Source organism: Camelina sativa, chromosome 9, assembly GCF_000633955.1.
Source record: "Camelina sativa cultivar DH55 chromosome 9, Cs, whole genome shotgun sequence".
Classification (NCBI taxonomy): Eukaryota; Viridiplantae; Streptophyta; class Magnoliopsida; order Brassicales; family Brassicaceae; genus Camelina; species Camelina sativa.
The window spans coordinates 16,346,000-16,366,678 of record NC_025693.1 but is presented as its reverse complement, the minus strand read 5'-3'; the positions used below and the strand labels follow the sequence as shown (position 1 = coordinate 16,366,678).

At 39.4% G+C, this 20,679-nt stretch overlaps 6 protein-coding genes and 1 long non-coding RNA gene across 7 annotated transcripts; 6 read left to right on the top strand and 1 right to left on the bottom strand.

The window, feature by feature from the left end:
- On the top strand, positions 388-3,213 carry LOC104711134 (putative disease resistance RPP13-like protein 2). Its single transcript, XM_010427814.2, has one exon. It carries the CDS (start codon positions 492-494, stop codon positions 3,039-3,041), a length of 2,550 nt encoding a protein of 849 aa, XP_010426116.1. The 5' UTR covers positions 388-491; the 3' UTR covers positions 3,042-3,213.
- LOC104711129 (UDP-glycosyltransferase 76E5-like) lies at positions 3,663-5,481 on the top strand. Its single transcript, XM_010427811.2, has 2 exons — positions 3,663-4,336; positions 4,418-5,481. Exons 1-2 carry the CDS (start codon positions 3,859-3,861, stop codon positions 5,290-5,292), a joined length of 1,353 nt encoding a protein of 450 aa, XP_010426113.1. The 5' UTR covers positions 3,663-3,858; the 3' UTR covers positions 5,293-5,481.
- On the bottom strand, positions 5,180-6,150 carry LOC104711130. The gene is made up of 3 exons (XR_002033475.1): positions 6,071-6,150; positions 5,491-5,556; positions 5,180-5,258 (listed from the first exon to the last, which is right to left on the bottom strand). It is a non-coding gene; the product is annotated as an uncharacterized LOC104711130 (long non-coding RNA).
- LOC104711132 (UDP-glycosyltransferase 76E4-like) lies at positions 6,870-8,427 on the top strand. Its single transcript, XM_010427812.2, has 2 exons — positions 6,870-7,441; positions 7,513-8,427. Exons 1-2 carry the CDS (start codon positions 6,961-6,963, stop codon positions 8,406-8,408), a joined length of 1,377 nt encoding a protein of 458 aa, XP_010426114.1. The 5' UTR covers positions 6,870-6,960; the 3' UTR covers positions 8,409-8,427.
- LOC104711133 (UDP-glycosyltransferase 76E6-like) lies at positions 8,983-10,586 on the top strand. The gene is made up of 2 exons (XM_010427813.1): positions 8,983-9,473; positions 9,559-10,586. Exons 1-2 carry the CDS (start codon positions 8,993-8,995, stop codon positions 10,431-10,433), a joined length of 1,356 nt encoding a protein of 451 aa, XP_010426115.1. The 5' UTR covers positions 8,983-8,992; the 3' UTR covers positions 10,434-10,586.
- Positions 11,590-13,209, top strand: LOC104711128 (UDP-glycosyltransferase 76E4-like). The gene is made up of 2 exons (XM_010427810.2): positions 11,590-12,132; positions 12,211-13,209. Exons 1-2 carry the CDS (start codon positions 11,655-11,657, stop codon positions 13,086-13,088), a joined length of 1,356 nt encoding a protein of 451 aa, XP_010426112.1. The 5' UTR covers positions 11,590-11,654; the 3' UTR covers positions 13,089-13,209.
- LOC104711127 (UDP-glycosyltransferase 76E11-like) lies at positions 13,397-15,224 on the top strand. The gene is made up of 2 exons (XM_010427809.2): positions 13,397-14,128; positions 14,219-15,224. Exons 1-2 carry the CDS (start codon positions 13,717-13,719, stop codon positions 15,085-15,087), a joined length of 1,281 nt encoding a protein of 426 aa, XP_010426111.1. The 5' UTR covers positions 13,397-13,716; the 3' UTR covers positions 15,088-15,224.

Sequence of the window (20,679 nt, the reverse complement as noted above, 5' to 3'; positions counted from 1 at the left end):
ACCATTATCGATTTAAAAGTATTTGTTACCAATCAAATTTTAACAGTTAAAGTTTTTAAAGTTTCTACAGTTAAAGCATTTACAGCCAAATTCTCTACAGCTAAAATTTTAAGGTTAAAGTCTTTACAGTCATAAGTAACAGCCGTTACCAATCAGGGCCTAGATGTTAAAAAAAAAAAAAAAAGATAAAATGAAAATTTCACAAAGTGCTTGAAAAAATCTTTTGAAAGTTTCACAAAATATCGTATCTACTTGACATATGAGAATATTGGTAGCACGTCTACGTCGAGTTCCTTAAAAAAATTACCAACTGAGGACAGTGCTCATATAATATTATGAGGCCATAAAACTTGTTCAAAATATGAAAGACAAAACATCCACAAAAGTCAAGTGTCTAAGGCTTTTGATATTTAAAAGGTTACACAAGGAAAGAAAACATACATCTTCAATCTTGTCCATATTTTGAGATCCTTCAATTCGATCCTGTTGCGATGGTTGATGCGATCACGGAGTTTGTTGTGGGAAAGATAGACAACTATCTCATCGAAGAAGCATCAATGTTAATGGGAGTCAAAGACGATCTAGAGGAGCTGAAGACGGAGTTGACATGCATCCAAATTTATCTCAAGGATGTTGAAGCTCGTGACAGAGAAGATGAAAACTCAAAAGAGTGGGCACAACAGGTTTTAGACATCGCTTATGGCGTCGAGGATGTTTTGGACACCTATTTTCTGAAACTAGAAAAAAGACCACAAAGACTAGGCTTGATGAGATTGACCAACATAAGAGGCGAAAAGAACGATGCGTACAACATAGTTGATGACATCAGAACCCTGAAACGAAGAATGTTGGATCTTACTTGCAAGCGAGAGACGTATGCCATAAGAAATTTTAATGAGCATCGAGCAGTAGCGAGTACGCAAAGGGTGAAGGAGCTTCGACGTGCTCGAACAGATGATCAGGAAGAGTGTGTAGTTGGTTTTGCAGATGATGCTAAGGTTCTTTTGACAAAGCTTCTTGACGATGATGGAGATAACAAGACATATATGATCTTCATATTCGGCATGGGAGGTCTGGGAAAGACTACTCTTGCAAGAAAACTTTATAACTCCAGCGACGTGAAGGAAAAATTTGAATATCGCGTATGGACTAATGTTTCTCGAGAATGTAAAACAAGAGATATACTTATGAGAATCATAAGATCTTTGGGAGAAGAAGCATCTGAAGTAGAGCTTGAAAAGATGGCGGAGGAGGAGCTAGAATTTTACCTTCATGATATTCTACAAGAAAAAAGATATATGGTGGTGGTAGATGATATATGGGAGAGAGAAACATGGGAGAGCTTGAAGAGAGCGTTACCATACAATGATGAAGGAAGTAGAGTCATAATCACTACACGTATTAGAGCCATGGCTGAAGGCGCAGACCAGAGAGTCTACGCCCATTACCTAAGGTTCTTAACGTTTGAAGAAAGCTGGAACCTGTTTGAGCGAAAAGCATTTAGAGACATCAAAAAAGTCGATCAAGAACTGCAGAACATCGGAAAAGAAATGGTTCAAAAATGCGGTGGGTTACAGCTTAGTACAATCGTTCTTGCCGGGCTAATGTCTAGGAAGAGGCCAAACGAGTGGAATGATGTATGGGCCAGTTTGTGCATAAAGGATGACACCATTCATGTCTCCACTTTGTTTGACCTAAGCTTCAAGGAGATGGGGAACGAGTTGAAACTCTGTTTTCTTTACCTTAGCGTCTTCCCGGAGGACTATGAGATCGATGTAGAGAGATTCATACAGTTACTTGTAGCAGAAGGGTTTATACAAGTTGATGAAGAAATGATGATGGAAGATGTGGCTCGGTATTACATCGAAGAGTTGATAGACAGAAGCTTGGTTCAAGTCGTGGAAAGACAGCGAGAGAAACTGATGTTTTGTAGAGTCCATGATCTTATCAGAGAATTGGCTATCAAGAAAGCCAAAGAGCTTAACTTTGTAAATGTTTACAACGAGCAGCATTCTTCTACGACTACTTGGAGAAGGGAAGTGGTTCACCAACTTATGGACAACAACTACTTGTGCGACAGACGAGTGAACAAACATATGCGATCCTTCTTGTTCTTCGGTGAACCGAGGAGGGACATTACTTATGTTGAAACCATTACTTTGAAACTGAAGTTACTTCGAGTGCTTAATCTTGGAGGACTTCATTTTATTTGTCAAGGATATAGCCCCTGGAGTTTACCAGATGTGATTGGTGGTTTAGTCCACTTAAGGTACCTTGGGATCGCTGATACTGTTGTGAATAATTTACCAGATTTCATCTCCAGTTTACGGTTTCTACAGACACTAGATGCATCAGGCAACTGCTTCGAGCAAATGACTGATCTAAGTAAGCTCATATCACTGAGGCATGTCACTGGAAGATTCATCGGAGAATTGCTAATAGGCGACGCAGTGAACCTTCAGACCTTGAGGTCTATCTCCACCTACAGCTGGAGCAAACTAAAACATGAGTTACTCATAAATCTTCGGGACTTGGAGATCTACGAGTTCCACATATTGAGAGACCAAAGAAGAGTTCCTTTGGACTTAGTTTCCTTATCCAAACTGAAAAATCTTCGTATCTTGAAGATCGAAGTATTGAGCTTCAGCTTATTTTCCGAAGAAACAGTTCGGTTTGAACTCCTTGTAGAGTTGACACTGCATTGCAGCGTACAAAGACTTCCCATAGACATGGATATGATCTTTCCCAGTCTTGAGTCCCTGAAACTTATAGTAAATCTCCAAGAAGATCCAATGCCTGCTCTACAGAAACTGCAACGTCTAGAAGATCTGGTCTTGTATTCTTCTGGCTACCCGGGAGCGAAAATTTGCATAAAAGCACAAGGTTTTTTTCGGATGAGGAAACTTGTATTGATCATGAAAAGATTAGATGAGCTGGAGATCGAAGACGAAGCCATGCCAAGTTTGATGGAGCTAAATCTTGACAATAAAGGTGGAGCAACGAAGCTGATGATTCCGGATCGATTGCGAGCATTTATTTGAGGCTACTACACAATATCTAAAAAAATAATGGTGGAGTAACAAAGTTGACGGTTCCAGATTGATTGGAAGAGTTTGTTCTAGAGGGTATATCAACTTGTTTAATTAGCAAAAACAGAACTTGGAAAATTTCAACTTGTTTAAAGAAAGTTTCTTATGCTAATTGGATGTCACATTGTCACTTGCTTCATAATATGCAACAACCTTCATAGGAGCAAATAATCATAATACTATTGGGAAACAGAAAAAAAGATCCAAGCTTTCATTATTGCACAATGTTGTGATGAGATGGTTATTGAAGGCCTGTTGGATTACTTAGTAGTGAAGGCACATTTTGTTGCACACGTACGTCGTCCATGTATAGCAAGAGGTTAACCTTACATTGTGATGTTAACGTTTAAATCTAATACATGTTTTTTAACTTGTGTTTGTGATTATGGAGAAAAAAAAACAGAACATGCACATAATAAGTGGAAAGACAAAAGCTCTTTAAATGCCAGAGAACAGACCTTTCAAGTAGTGAAAACCACAAACTTCAACTCCATGTGTGCCACAGAACAAACGAACAAAAAAAACTTTTGCTTTTCTTACAATGTTACTTCTTTCAGAAGCGTGGCTCTCCCGACTCTAAAACAATGGAAGGTTACTAATGTAAAATGGTATATGAGAGATACTCTTCATTGTGGAAATGGTCTTCTTTGGAAGATTGTGAAATCTCCATTTCTAGTGGGATTTTAGTAATCATTGAGTCACTTATTTACAGATTTCTACATTGAGAGATAAGGGAATAAAAACAGAGAGAAAGAGAAGACGTCTAGAAATGGAGAAGGTAGCACATAAGAGAAGGATAGTGCTGGTTCCCCTTCCATTACAAGGACATGTAACCCCAATGATGCATCTTGGGAAAGCCCTTACCTTGAAAGGCTTCTCAATCATAGTTGCTCTAGGACAGCTCGATCAAGTAAGCTCTTGGCAGCACTTCCCTGGTTTCCGATTTATCACCATACCAGAAAGCTTACCATTGTCTGAAGTCGACGCACTCGGACCTGTCGAGTTCTTAATAAAACTCAACAAAACCAGCGAGGCAAGCTTCAAGAACTGTATAAGTCAGTTGTTGGTACAACAAGGTAATGATATTGCATGTATCATCTACGACGATCTCATGTACTTTTGTGAAGCTGCAGCTAAGGAGTTCAAGCTTCCAAGTATCATCTTTAGCACTACTAGTGCTACACATAAAGCTTGCTTATGTATTTTAAGCAAACTCAATCCCAAGAAGTTCTTGATCGACATGGAAGGTATCCATAACTAGCTTATTACCTGTTCTGCCTACCATCCTTTTGCCTAACATAGATTTATATATATTTTTTACTTTGCAGATCCTGAACTACAGAACAAGCTAGTTGAAAATTTACATCCATTGGGTTACAAAGACCTACCAATTGCAGGATTTGAGCCACTAGAAAGATTTGTGGAGCTTTGTAAGGAAGTAGTCAAAAGAAGAACAGCTTCTGCTGTTATCATCAACACGGTGACCTCTCTAGAGAGCTTGTCTTTGACACGACTGCAACAAGAATTTGGAATTCCTGTGTATACATTGGGCCCTCTTCACATTACAGCTGCTTCAACAACTTATAGTTTACTGGAAGAGGATAGGAGCTGCATTGAATGGCTGAACAAGCAGAAACCAAGGTCAGTCATATACATAAGCTTGGGAAGCATATTTGACATGGGAACCAAGGAAGTTTTGGAGATGGCTTGGGGTTTTTGTAATAGTAACCAACTTTTCTTATGGGTTATCCGAGATGGCTCTAAATCATTGCCAGAGGAAGTCGCTAAGATGGTCTCAGAAAGAGGATACATTGTGAAATGGGCACCGCAGATAGAAGTACTAGGACATCCTGCAGTGGGATGCTTTTGGAGCCACTGTGGATGGAACTCAATACTTGAGAGCACTGAGGAAGGAGTCCCAATGATTTGCAGGCCGTTTCAAGGTGAGCAGAAGTTAAATGCAATGTATGTAGAGAGTGTTTGGAGAATAGGGATTCAGGTAGGAGGGGAAGTGGAAAGAGGAGATGTAGAGAGAGCTGTGAAGAGGTTGATGATAGATGAAGAAGGTGCAGACATGAGGGAGAGAGCCCTTGATTTTAAAGAGAAGCTTAAAGTCTCTGTAAGAAGTGGAGGCTCCTCATACAATGCACTGAATGAGCTTGTCAACCACTTGAAACAGAGTGAAAGAGGTGCGAAACATTAAGTAACAATTCCTGAAGAAAAAGTAAAGCTAGTGTACCTCATGTAACATAAAAGATCAAGTTTAATCTTGCAAAAGTTTATTATGGTTTATTATTCAAATAAATAACAATTCAACTATAAACCACGATTCTCTCAAAAGGAAATCTCTTCTAATAGTTTTATGGTAAAATATTCCATTTCTAGGTTAAAGGATATTTACCATGGCTTGAGGCTTACGGAAGTTCCTCCCAGAGACTCTTTCTTTGACGTCCCTTGTGTTTCATTCCTTGTTAACACCAAAATACAGTTTCAAACAAAAGGATTAATAAACTGAAATGATACATTTCTCGAACTTTATACTCCTCAAACAGAGTGAAGATACTGAACTTCATAGACTAATTTTCTTTTAGACTACACAAGCACTTTTTTTAGTGATTAAAAAAGTCATTGGGAACAGAGGAAATTTCCATGTTAGTATTCATATTTGACATGCCCAATTTATCTATAGAATAAAAAAGATACCATGACCAAAACCTAAGTCCTAAAAGATGAATGCATATATGACAGAGAAGATCACTAAGATGGTCGTCTAATTATACTGCTATAACCCGGTTTCTTTGACCAATAGAGTATTGATTTGCTGATGTCTACAGACTCCGCCATGACTCGGACTTGATCAGAGATGACTCAAAGTAGTTTTATCAGGTGACGAAATACTGAACTAAAGAACAGCCAATACAAATGAGGTTTTAATAATAATTTAGATCACTTATTTAGAACTGTTCAGCAATGATTTATACCAATCATGGATGATGAAAATGCAGGTATGAGTGAGCGCGCCCTTGGTTTAAAAAACTGAAGCTGAAACTAGCTAGATGACTAAGCTTCGCAAAATTCCTAAAGACAAAGTAAACCTAGTGAACTTCATGTAGATCAGCCTTGAGAGTTTTATAGTCCAAGCTTCTTGTTATGATGATGAAAAANAAGAACAGCCAATACAAATGAGGTTTTAATAATAATTTAGATCACTTATTTAGAACTGTTCAGCAATGATTTATACCAATCATGGATGATGAAAATGCAGGTATGAGTGAGCGCGCCCTTGGTTTAAAAAACTGAAGCTGAAACTAGATGACTAAGCTTCGCACCAATTCCTAAAGACAAAGTAAACCTGGTGAACTTCATAGATCAGCCTTGAGAGTTTTATAGTCCAAGCTTGATCTTGCAAAGTAAATGGTTTCTTGTTATGAAGATGAAAAAAAACGAATTCAAATTCAATGATAGTAAAACTGAATGATCTCTTTTGATGATATGTTACATAATATATGTTCACTACTTCACTGCTCCATAACTGCCAGTGGCTCGCCAAAACGAACACAATTTTTGGTTAAAGAAAGAAAATGAGGAACACTTAATTGTTTACTAGCCGAAAAGACTTATATGGTGTGAGAGTTATTGATGTAGCATGTGTTCAGATCTTCTTTGACAAGTAAGTGATGTGTTAACCTTTATCTTCACAGCTAAGTAGTTGACTTGTTGGCACTTAAGTTAAAGTAAAGTATATAAAACTGTCTCTTCTGGAAGATCGTGAGAATTTTCTTACACAAGTGGGATTTTAATAATTATTTGGATCACTTATTGCATTGTGAAGAGAAGGAAAAAAAAAAAAGAGAGACAAGGAGGTCAGGAAATGGAAAACAGGGCAGAGAAGAGAAGGATTGTGTTAGTTCCAGTTACTGCACAAGGACATGTAACTCCTATGATGCAACTTGGGGAAGCCCTTCAGTTAAAGGGCTTCTCAATTACAGTTGCTCAAAGACAGTTCAAGCAAATAAGCTCTTCACTGCAGCATGTTCCTGGTTTTGACTTTGTCACCATATTAGAAAGCTTACCTCAGTCTGAATCTAAGAAAGTAGGACCAGCCGAGATTCTGATGAAGCTCAATAAAACAAGTGAGGCTAGCTTCAAGGAGTGTATAAGTCAGTTATTGCTGCAACAAGGCAATGATATCGCATGTATCATCTATGACAAGCTTATGTACTTCTGTGAAGCTGCAGCTAAAGAGTTCAACCTTCCTAGTGTCATCTTCAGCAGCAGCAGTGCTACCATTCAAGTTTGCTACTCTGTTTTAAGTAAACTCAATGCCGAGAAGTTCTTGACCGATATGAAAGGTGCCAAAGAGAGCTTGATGACCCATTTCGCAATCGATCAGTTTACTTATCTTTTATTTCTTACTTTGCAGATCCTGAAATGCAAGACAAGGTGTTGGAAGGTTTGCATCCTTTAAGATACAGAGACCTACCTACTTCAGGATTTGGTCCATTAGAGACACTTTTGGAGATGTGTAGGGAAGTAGTTAACACAAGAACAGCTTCAGCAATTATCATCAACACGGCGAATTGTCTAGAGAGCTCGTCTCTGTCACGGCTGCAACAAGAACTCGAAATATCAGTGTACCCATTAGACCCTCTTCACATTACAGCTTCATTGCCGGGACCTAGTTTACTGCAAGAGGACATGAGTTGCGTTGGATGGCTTAATAAGCAGAAACCAAGGTCAGTCATATACATAAGCTTGGGAAGCAAAGCTCACATGGAAACGAAAGAGTTGTTAGAGATGGCTTGGGGATTGGCAAATAGCAACCAACCTTTCTTATGGGTCTTCCGACCGGGTTCTATCCTTGGCTCCAACGGGATAGAGTCGTTGCCTGAGGAGATTAGTAAGATGGTCTCAGAAAGAGGATACATTGTGAAATGGGCACCGCAGATAGAAGTACTTGGACATCCTGCAGTGGGAGGCTTCTGGAGCCACTGTGGATGGAACTCAATACTTGAGAGCATTTCGGAAGGAGTCCCAATGATTTGCAGGCCATTTCAAGGCGAGCAGAAGTTAAATGCAATGTATGTAGAGAGTGTTTGGAGAATAGGGATTCAGGTAGGAGGGGAAGTGGAAAGAGGAGGTGTAGAGAGAGATGTGAAGAGGTTGATGATGGATGAAGAAGGTGCAGACATGAGGGAGAGAGCCCTTGATTTGAAAGAGAAGCTTAAAGCCTCTGTGAGAAGTGGAGGCTCTTCATACAACGCATCCACTTCATGTATTATAAGAATCATACGCATGAACACACACACAAAATGTTAACATTCCTTGGAATATATAATTCCTTCTTTATCAATACATTTAATATTTGAACAAATTTTGTTTATAAAAAAGTTACAATTAAGACAGTGTATCTCCACATGATATTTTCAATATTTTATATGTAGGGTAAGTGACTCTTACAAAATATCTATCACCTACATACACTAGTTGTAAAATTATCAAATTAGACCTTTCCATGCATCTCCTGATATATATTGTATCAATTATTATGGAGTCTATAAGACTTCGTGAGAATTTAAGCATCTGGTAAAATTTTATTATATTTGGAGACTACAAGTAAAGCTTCTTTAACATTTTCGTTACAAATTGTCTAAACTTCAAAAGACAAAGCCTACCGAACGTGACTACAACCACCAACTCTTACTTGAGCCAAAACAGAAACATACAAGAAAAACGCTTTTCTTGGAATAATTGACACTTTCTTCCGTCTATTAAATGACACATTATTGGAAGTTTATTATTGCATTAAGAAAGACTAGTTGTCACACGAGAAACACGAGAGTCTAGAGTGGGATATAAAGAGAGTCAGAGAGAGAGAGAAGGAGATAGATAGAGGTTAAGCAATGGAGAAAACGGAAGTGAAGAGAAGGATAGTGTTAGTTCCAGTTCCAGCACAAGGCCATATAACCCCAATGATGCAACTTGGGAAAGCTCTTAATATGAATGGCTTCTCAATTACAGTTGTTGAGGGACAGTTCAATAAAGTAAGTTCACCTTCTCAACATTTCCCTGATTTTCAGTTTGTTACCATACCAGAGAGCTTACCAGAGTCTGAGCTCGAGAGACTCGGACCACTCGAGTTTCTTTTAAAGCTAAACAAAACAAGCGAGACAAGCTTCACGGACTGTATACGTCAGTTGTTGTTACAACAAGGTAATGATATAGCATGTATCATCTACGATGAGTTCATGTACTTCTGTGGAGCTGCAGCTAAGGAGTTCAAGATTCCAAGTTTCATCTTCAGTACTTCAAGTGCTACCAATCAAGTTTCCCGTTGCATTTTAAGCAAACTCAATGCCGAGAAGTTCTTGATCGACATGGAAGGTACCCAAAAGCAGCTTTAAGCCAGCTTAAAACCACTCGTTTCACTGAAACATGTATATTTTTATTTTATTTTTTTACCATGTAGATCCCATAGTGCAAGATAAGATGGTGGAAAATTTGCATCCATTAAGATATAAAGATCTCCCAACTTCAGGAGTTGGGCCACTAGATATATTATTTGAGCTTTGTAGGGAAATAGTCAACAAAAGAACAGCTTCAGCTGTTATCATCAACACGGTGAGCTGCCTAGAGAGCTCATCTTTGGCACGACTGGAGAAAGAACTTTGGATTCCGGTGTACCCGTTAGGCCCTCTTCACCTTAAATCTTCAGCAATTTCTGGTTTACTGGAAGAGGACAGGAGCTGCATTGAGTGGTTGAACAAGCAGGAACCAAGGTCAGTCATTTACATAAGCTTGGGAAGCATAGTTCAAATGGAAACCAAAGAAGTGTTGGAGATGGCTTGGGGTTTATCTAGTAGCAACCAGCCATTCTTATGGGTCATCCGGCCTGGCTCTATCAAAGGGTCTAAATGGATAGAGTCATTTCCAGAAGAAGTCAGTAAGATGGTCTCTGACAGAGGGTACATTGTGAAATGGGCACCTCAGATAGAAGTACTTGGACATCCTGCAGTGGGAGGATTCTGGAGCCACTGTGGATGGAACTCAACGCTTGAGAGCATTGTGGAAGGAGTTCCGATGATCTGCATGCCTTTCGACGGGGAGCAAAAGTTAAACGCACTGTGTTTAGAGAGTGTTTGGGGAATAGGGTTTCAGGTGCAAGGTAAGGTGGAAAGAGGAGGGGTCGAGAGAGCTGTGAAGAGGTTAATTGTCGAAGAAGAAGGTGCAGACATGAGGGAGAGAGCCCTTGTGTTAAAAGAGAAGGTCAAAGCCTCTGTAAGAAGTGGAGGCTCCTCATACAAAGCACTGAAAGATATTGTCAACTACTTGGAGACAGAGTAAAGAACAGAGTGAAGAAGCTGAATTTCATTATTATAAGAGAGCTTTGAGTTTAGTAGATCAAGCTTGTTCTTCAAAATTTCAAAATGTTAGAATTTGTAATCTATATGCCGTTTTTGGAGGCCATCATGCAAGGAAAAAAAAATAAACGATGAAATTTTGAGGCTTACCACTAATACCTATCAAAGACTCTTTGCCTTTTCTGTGTAGAGGCACAAGCACAAGCTTCCCAGTTCTTGAAGATGTCCCCTGAAAACACCAAAATACAAGTTTTTAAAAAATATTAATACACGGAACTGTAACCTTTCTTGCACTTAATGAGAGCAAGATCTAAACTAGTCGGAATCATGAGTATAAAGAAGATAGATTCACAAGTTTCATATGCTAAGTCTTATTTACCATCCTTCAGAACACAAACTCACCTGCAAAATAATAAATTGTGCTATGTATAAATAAGATCATACTGACCAGTGACCACAACTTAATTCTCAATGACAACATTCAAACCCAAAGTAAACAATAAGCAACTAACAATTACACTAACAGCCCCGCCAACCATGGAACTCATATTTGTTTATCAGCAAACCATTCAACAACTCTTATAGCTGACATTTTCACAAAACTCCAACAAATTTTATAACTCCTATTTTTCACAAAATCCAACATTCACACTAACACTATGCATCTAAAATAATCGAGATCTACCTATATAAGGACCACACAAAAACAAATGAACATTTTACTTTTGTTGAAATGTCAGTTCTTCATTCTAATGAAAGTTTATACATTGTTCTAACAGCTGTTAGTGTAAAGCTGTTGCATTTTGCTATGTACAAAGCTTATACGGACCTCAACCTAAGGGAGTTCCAAAAAACGACAAACATATAAACAAGAGGAAATTATCTTTATATTTGAAGACTATAAGCTCTTTAACATTTTAATTATGATCTAAATTCTCGTAATGCAACAACTTCACCGCACGTATAACGTATTATAATTCAACAGAAGGAAGACATTCACATTTTCTTTTTGGGGGCACATGTGGTCGTTAGCGTAAGAAAATGACGTAGTTGTCACATGTGGAACACTTGCCTAAATAATCTGGCATATTTTGGAAGCTTGTGGAAATTTCCCCATAATTGTGGTTCTATTGATAACTTATATTTAGAGTTGTTCTTCAATGAGAGAGAAAGAAAAACAAAGAAAGAGAGATAATGTTAAGCAATGGAGAAAAAAGGGAAGAAAAGGATAGTGTTAGTTCCGGTTTCAGCACAAGGTCATATAACCCCGATGATGCAACTTGGGAAAGCCCTTTACTTGAAAGGCTTCTCAATAACATTTGTTGCGGGACAATGCAACCGAGTAAACTCTCCTTCACAACATTTCCCTGATTTTCAATTTGTTACCAGATCAGAGAGCTTACCAGAGTCTGAATTCGAGAGACTCGGGGCATTCAATTTTACAATGGAGATCAACAAAACAAGTGAGGCAAGCTTCAAGGACTGTATAAAACAGCTGTTGCGGCAGCAAGGCAATGATATAGCATGTATCATCTATGACGAGTTCATGTACTTCTGTGGAGATGTAGCTACGGAATTAAAGCTTCCCAATGTCATTTTATGCACTCAAAGTGCTACAAACCACGCTGCACGCTGTTTTTTTAGCAAACTCAATGTCGAGAAGTTCTTGGTCGACATGGAAGGTCCCCATAACTAGCTTAAAAACCAATTTTGAAACCATTTATTTTCACTTAAAACGGTGTTTCTTTTTTACTTTGCAGGTCCTGACCTACAAGACAAGGTGGTGGAAAGCTTGTATCCTTTAAGACACAAAGATCTCTTGCCTTCAGGATTTGGGCCATTAGAGCCACTTTTAGAGTTCCGTCGGGAAGCAATCAACAAAAGAACAGCTTCAGCTGTCATCTTTAACACGTCGAGATGTCTAGAGAGCTCGTCTATGTCGTGGTTGCAACAAGAACTTGGAATTCCAGTGTACCCATTAGGCCCTCTTCACATTACAGCTTCAACGCCAGGACCTAGTTTAGCGGAAGATGACATGAGTTGCATTGAATGGTTGAACAAGAAGCAACCGAGGTCAGTCATATACGTAAGCGTGGGAACAATATCTCAAATGGAATCCAAAGAAGCGTTGGAGATCGCTTGGGGGTTGTGTAATAGCAACCAACCGTTTTTATGGGTCATCCGACCAGGTTCGATCCCTGGCTTCGATGGGGTAGATTCATTGCCGGAAGAAGTCAGTAAGATGGTCTCAGAAAGAGGACACATAGTGAAACGGGCACCGCAAATAGAAGTACTAGGTCATCCTGCAGTGGGAGGCTTCTGGAGCCATTGTGGATGGAACTCGACGCTCGAGAACATTGTGGAAGGAGTTCCAATGATTTGTAGACCTTTTACCAGCGAGCAGAAAATAAACGCAACGTATTTAGAAAGTGTTTGGCGTATAGGGATTCAACTTGAAGGTGAAGTTTTAAGAGGAGCGGTCGAGAGAGCTGTGAAGAGGATGATTGTGGATGACGAAGGTGCAGAGATGAGGGAGAGAGCGTTGGGTTTGAGAGAGAAGCTCAAAGCCTCTGTAAAAGGTGGAGGCTCTTCATACAGCGCATTGGAGGAACTTATCAAGCACTTAAAGACAGAGTGAAGAAGTTGAACTTCATGTATTACTAAAGATCATTGTATTGCTTGATCTTGCAAAATTTACAAAGTACTTGTTTTATTTTATGAGATAACAAGAAATTGGAATCAAATAGAAAATATTTCTTTTGGCAGTTAATTACTCAGAGAAATGATGCGGCAGAAAATGACAAATTTTTGATCTGGACCATCTTTTGATATGAAGCCAAAGTCGGCAAGAAAAAACCATCTTTGCTTTTCTTTGGTTACCAAGATAGAGAGATAATACAATGTCAGCAAAACATAATACTTTATCACCTCATCATACTAGCATATACCATCTACCATAAGCTTCACATGTGAGAATTAACGTCCACAAGTCTGAGAATCTGATATCTATGTCAGAAAGATAGTCCTTTTAATATATCTCATACTAGCATACTACCACAAGCTTCACATGTGAGATTATTTTGATAATTATATCAGAAAGATAGTCCTTTTAATATATCTCATAGAACGGTCACAGTAAAGAAAAAAAAATTGAAGGCTACGCAGAGTTTTTTTAAGTTGTTCTTGTAGGTTTTCGAAATGGAGGAAAAACGGCGAGGAGAAGGGTAGTTTTGGTTCCAACACCAGCTCAAGGACATATAACTCCAATGATGCAACTTGCAAAAACCCTTCACTTGAAGGGTTTCTCAATCACAGTTGTTCAAACCAAGTTCAATCATTTTATCCCTTCAGATGACGACTTCACTGATTTTCAGTTTGTCACTATTCCAGAAAGTTTACCGGAGTCTGCTTTTAAGGATCTCGTGCCAATAGAGTTTCTGCATAAGCTCAACAAAGAGTGTCAGGTAACATTCAAGGACTGTTTGGGTCAGTTGTTGCTGCAACAAAGTAACGAGATCTCATGCCTCATCTACGATGAGTTCATGTACTTTGCTGAAGCTGCAGCCAAAGAGTTTAAGCTTCCAAACGTTATTCTCAGCACAACCAGTGCCACGGCTTTTGTTTGCCGCTCTGTATTCGACAAACTCTATGCAAACAATGTCCTGGCTCCCTTCAAAGGTACTCTTGAATTCTCTGTTCCCATTTTTTGCTAGTGTCTATAATCTGTATAACAGCATGGTTCTTGACCTTTTTTTGCAAAACCTAAAGGAAAAGAAAACGAGCTAGTGCCAGATTTTCATCCCCTGAGATACAAAGACTTTCCGGTTTCACGTTGGTCATCAACAGAAAGTACAATGGAGTTGTACAGGAATACAGTTGACAAACGGACAGCATCCTCTGTGATAATCAACACAGCGAGCTGTCTAGAGAGCTCATCTCTTTCTTTGCTGCAACAACAGCTTAAAATTCCAGTGTATCCTATAGGCCCTCTTCACATGGTGGCCTCAGCTTCTACGAGTCTGCTTGAAGAGAACAAGAGCTGTATCGAATGGTTGAACAAACAAAACAAGAATTCTGTGATATTTGTAAGCATGGGAAGCGTAGCTTTGATGGAAATCAAAGAGGTGATGGAAACTGCTTTGGGGTTGGAAAGTAGCAACCAACAGTTCTTGTGGGTGATTCGGCCTGGGTCAGTACGTGGTTCGGAATGGATAGAGTACTTGCCTAAGGAGTTTAGTGATATAATTATGGGTCGAGGTTACATTGTTAAATGGGCTCCGCAGAAGGAAGTACTTTCTCACCCTGCAGTAGGAGGGTTTTGGAGCCATTGTGGATGGAACTCGACGCTAGAGAGCATCGGGGAAGGATTTCCAATGATCTGCAAGCCGTTTTCCACTGATCAAAAGGTGAATGCGAGGTACTTGGAGTGTGTTTGGAAAATTGGGATTCAAGTGGAGGGTGAACTGGAGAAAGGATCAGTCGAGCGAGCTGTGAAGAGGTTAATGGTGGAAGAAGAAGGAGAGGAGATGAGGAAGAGAGCTGTCAGTTTGAAAGAGCAGCTTACAGCCTCGGTGAAAAGTGGAGGTTCTTCACATAACTCGCTAGAGGAGTTTGTAAACTTCATAAGGACTCTGTGAAGATTCTTGTCTCCACTAAAACACGCAAAGTTGTTTCTAGGAGAAAGTATCATATCCTAAAAAAACTATAAGTGATGCCAAAATGTATTTGGATAATAACTGACTGAAAAGACATGGAGGCCATGGCCATGAATAAACAAAACACATTTCATTTCTCTAGAGGTTTCACAATCACTCTAGTTTTAGCTAACATCGACGAATAGAATCAATATAAACCTCATTACTAGAATAAACGAATGACCAGATACTCTTGCCTAACTCTAGAAAACTATTAAGATACATGAACATAAAAGAAACAAAAGAAATGGATCAAGTCAGCTCACTTCTTTTTTAAGCTCTGCAGTCTGTTGCCAAACCCACCATCTTCCCCAAATTACTACTTGCCAGGACACTGTCTGCCAACTCATTGCAGAAGATTGTGATGAACCTCCTCCTCTGCCAGAAAAGTCACTTTCTCCTAATCACATAACGTGTAGATTCCATGCTTAACAAGTAAGAAAAGATGGAGACTGCATCTACTGGTTGGTATTTTGAACATCCCTCGAAAACTAACCTGCAGAAGAATAATAAAGTATAAAAGATTAATACTGACCCCAACCGAACTGAGTTCTAAAAGATGACAACATCTCAAACCAGCAAGAGGACTCTAAGAAGAGGTAGAGCAAAATTCAAAATTCAAACCTCCAAACATCTCCACAACCGAAAGTACAAGACCAAGAAAAGAAACAACAAGGATAACACTAAAGCCACCACCAAGCAAACTGGGGAGATACCAAACGAGTTTGACTTGATGAGAATGTAGCCAAAGGTAGCCTAGACACTTTCTAAACAAAGAGACCTAAGGCAGGACTATCATGGACGGAAGAATACAAAGGCCAGATGTTACCGGAGAGGAGGCATAAAACATCTTGGCCGCAGTAGAAGCCAAATAAACCGCCTATCATATTGGATTAGATGTAAATATAAGTTAACCGGTTTAGTATTCGGTTTAGTATACTTGTATATAACACAAATTGTACAGCTATTTTTGGATTAATTGAATGAGAAAAATATCTTTAACAAACTTCTTCTTCCTCATTCTCTCTCGTTTGTAATATGGTATCAGAGCCATCAAAGCTCAGATCCACCTCTAATCCTTGATCGTTTCAGTTCGTTAAGCTCATTTTTCTTCGATTTTGAGCTCATCTCGTACTCCAATGGTGATCGCATCTCGTGCGAACCGAAGAATGGGTAAAATAAAATCACAATCGAGCTCCGCTGTTCGTCAATCGCAAAGGTTGAACTCCGATGTTGATGATTCTGCTCCGATCACTCTCCCAGTAGCTGATCCTCAGGTTTCCGGGCTTTCGCGAGCTGTCACATCGCCGATCTTCGCTGATCCCACTCATTCTCCGTTCCATCTACACAGCGCAGATCATCCAGGTTTGAGTATCATCTCTCTTCGTTTGGATGAAACGAACTATGATGACTGGAGTTTTGCGATGCGTATTTCTCTTGATGCTAAGAATAAGATAAAATTTATTGATGGAAGCTTGCCTAGGCCCTTGGTTACAGATCCTAACTTTGATTTGTGGTCTAGATGCAATAGTATGGTTAAGTCGTGGTTATTGAACTCCGTTTCTCCTCAGATCTATCGTAGTATTTTGCGTTTGAAAGATGCTACAGATATTTGGAAAGATCTCTATGGTCGTTACCATATGACTAACCTTCCACGCACTTTTAATCTAACTCAAGAGATCCAAGACCTTCGTCAAGGTTCTATGTCGTTGTCTGAGTATTATACTCGTCTCAAAACTCTCTGGGATCAGCTAGATGGTTCAGAGGAACCAGATGATCCTTGTGTTTGTGGGAAAGGTGCTCGTCAGCAACAGAAGGCAGAGAGAGCCAAAACGGTGAAATTCTTAGCTGGTATAAATGAATCTTATGCGATTGTTCGCAGACAAATCATTGCAAAGAAGGTGTTACCTCCTCTGGTAGAGGTATACCACATCCTGGACCAAGATGACAGCCAGAAAGGGTTCACCGCTCCCACTGCTCCCACAGCTTTTCAAGTTTCACAAGTTGCACCTCAGATGGTTTCTCCTTCGCCACTATCTTCGGGTGTGATGTATGTTGAAAGTGGTCCAAACAAAGGACGTCCAATATGCTCTTTTTGCAATCGTGTGGGACACATTGTTGATCGATGTTACAGGAAACATGGTTTTCCTCCTGGCTTTACTCCAAAAGGGAAATTCAATGAGAAGGCTCAGAAACCTCCGATAGTAGCGGCTCAAGTTTCTTTGTCTCCAGTTCCGGATAAGACTCNGATCAATCGAACACCATCGCAATTACTCTCGAATAAAAAACCTTATGAGCTGCTCACGGGTAAGCAACCAGACTATTCTCGCATCAGATCATTTGGTTGCCTGTGTTATGCTTCAACGTCTCCAAAACAAAGACACAAGTTTGAACCCCGGTCGAGAGCATGTGTGTTTTTGGGATATCCTGCAGGTTTTAAAGGGTACAAAGTACTGGATTTGCAGAGTCATATGATTTATATATCCAGGCATGTTGAATTCCATGAAGGTGTTTTTCCCTTGACAGATTCTCAGAAGGAGATTGTTCCTGTCAACACTCTCACACCAATGGATTCTTTGTCTCCTGGTAATACTATCTCAATTCCACAAAATTCTGATTCCATTTCTTCTCCTCCACTACAAATTTCTTCTCAAAGGATTCGTAAGCCTCCTGCTCATTTGAGCGATTATCATTGTTATTCTCTTGACAATGAGGTCTCTCATCCTATTTCCTCCTTTTTATCTTATTCAAACATTTCACCTTCTTACTTGGCTTATATTAATAATATTACCAAGATTCCCATTCCCTCTTCATATAAAGAGGCAAAGGCATCCAAGGAATGGTGTGAGGCTGTTGATAAGGAAATTGGAGCCATGGAGAGGACAAATACCTGGGATGTGACTAGTCTTCCACCTGGTAAGAAAGTTGTTGGCTGCAAATGGGTTTTTACCTTGAAGTTTTATGCAGATGGCACTCTAGAAAGATATAAAGCCAGGTTGGTGGCTAAAGGTTACACACAAAAGGAGGGTTTGGATTATAATGAAACTTTTTCACCAGTTGCGAAGATGGTTACGGTGAAACTGTTATTAAAGATTTCTGCTTCCAAACAGTGGTTTCTACATCAACTTGACATTTCAAATGCCTTCTTGAATGGAGATCTTGATGAAGATATATATATGCGACTTCCAGAAGGGTATGCTGAGATTAAGGGGGACACTTTGCCTAAGAATGCTGTTTGTAAGTTGAAGAAGTCCATTTATGGTCTCAAACAGGCTTCTCGACAATGGTTCTTGAAATTCTCTACTTCTCTTTTGTCTTTGGGCTTTGCAAAGTGTCACGGCGACCACACTCTGTTTGTTAAAACTTTTGGAGATGATTTTGTTGCTGTGTTGGTTTATGTTGACGACATAGTTATTGCTAGTACTACAGAATCAGGTGTGAGTCAGTTAACTGAAGCTTTGAAGCAGAGTTTTAAGCTAAGGGAGCTTGGTCCTTTGAAATACTTCTTGGGTCTTGAAATTGCTAGGAATTCTACTGGCATATCTATTTGTCAACGTAAATATGCCCTTGAACTTCTGACCTCTACTGGCATGTTAGCCTGCAAAGACGTCGCAACACCCATGGTACCAAACCTACATCTCTCCAGGACTTCTGGTACGATTTTGACTGATAAGGCGATGTATCGCAGTCTTGTAGGCCGTTTGATGTATCTCACTATCACTCGTCCGGACATCACTTTTGCTGTGAATAAGTTGTGTCAGTTCTCCTCTGCTCCACGCACATCTCATCTGACAGCAGCTTATCAAGTTCTTCAATACATTAAAGGGACTATTGGACAGGGACTTTTCTATTCTGCAGAACCAGACCTCACATTGAAAGCTTTTGCAGATTCAGATTATGCTAACTGTCCAGATAACCGTCGTTCAACCACTGGTTTTATGATGTTTCTTGGCTCGTCACTCATTTCCTGGCGTTCTAAGAAACAACACACTGTTTCTCGCTCCTCTGCAGAAGCTGAGTATCGAGCTCTTGCTTTGGCTACCTGCGAGATGATGTGGATCACTACTTTACTTCGTGAGTTGCGAGTTGGTCCTTTCTCTGTTCCGATTCTCTTCTCTGATAGCACTGCAGCGATCTACATAGCCACAAACCCAGTTTTTCACGAGAGGACTAAACATATTGAGGTGGATTGTCATACAGTTCGGGAAAAGCTGGATCGCAGACAAATCAAACTCCTACATGTTCGGACTGAGGATCAAGTAGCTGACATTTTGACTAAACCTCTCTTCCTTCCACAATTTAAACATCTCAAGTCCAAGATGAGTCTTAAAAACATTTTTGCCTCATCTTGAGGGGGACTATTGGATTAGATGTAAATATAAGTTAACCGGTTTAGTATTCGGTTTAGTATACTTGTATATAACACAAATTGTACAGCTATTTTTGGATTAACTGAATGAGAAAACTATCTTTAACAAACTTCTTCTTCCTCATTCTCTCTCGTTTGTAATATATCACCATCAACAACCAAGGCCAAAGAAAACCAGATATGAAAATACACCCAACAGTCATCGACGAGACAGGGCAAATCGCGGCTTCCATCACGAACCAAAAGGAGACGACACTCAGGGAAGATCTCACCAAAGCCGGAGAAGATACAAACTTGACGTCGTTCCGAAGCCTTCAAAACTAGATTCGCCGGAGAAAGGCTGAGAAAGGCTCTGCGAAAGTGGTTGTGATAGTCGCTGTGACACCGACTTGTTTATCATAAACTTACTTTCAGATCTTCTTCATTTCTTCTTCATCTCCTCTACTTTTTGTCGCAGCGATCTAAATTTTAAAAGTTTGAAATCGCCAGTAAAAGTAGTGACACAACCCAAGCTTTTGCTTGAAAGAGCGACAATCATTTGTTTTTTCATTTTACAGATCGGCAAACCCAAATCAAATTGCCATTGACAAAAAAAATTATATTTGTATTTTCTTATTTTTTTTTCTCCTCTCTACGACACAACCTAACTTAAAAAAAGAAAAAAAAGAAATCAAAACTCAGCCATTTTAGAAAGAGTTATTTAACAAAAATGCCATGAACAGTAACTTTTTTAGTCAAAATGTCACTTTTTTCTTTTCTTTTCCACAATGCCACAACCTTCACTTAAAAAGACATAAATGCCCTTCGATTAAAACTATGCTGTTGATAGACAAGATACGGATGATGGACAAAATAAGGATGATAGACAAGATGTAGATGATAAACAATATTCGGATGGTAGACAAGATGAGGATGATGGACAAGATGTGAATGATAGATAAGATGCTGATGATCAACAAGATGCGGATGATAGACAATATGCGAATGATAGACAAGATGTGAATGATGGACAAGATGAGAATGATGGTAGCGATAAACCCAATCCTCCATATCATCTATTGGTCCACCGTCATCCACATCATCCTCTTTTGGTCTATCATCTTCGACATCTTCTTTTGGTCCACCATCTTCTTATAGTCCACCATCTTCTTATTTTGACAACTTTA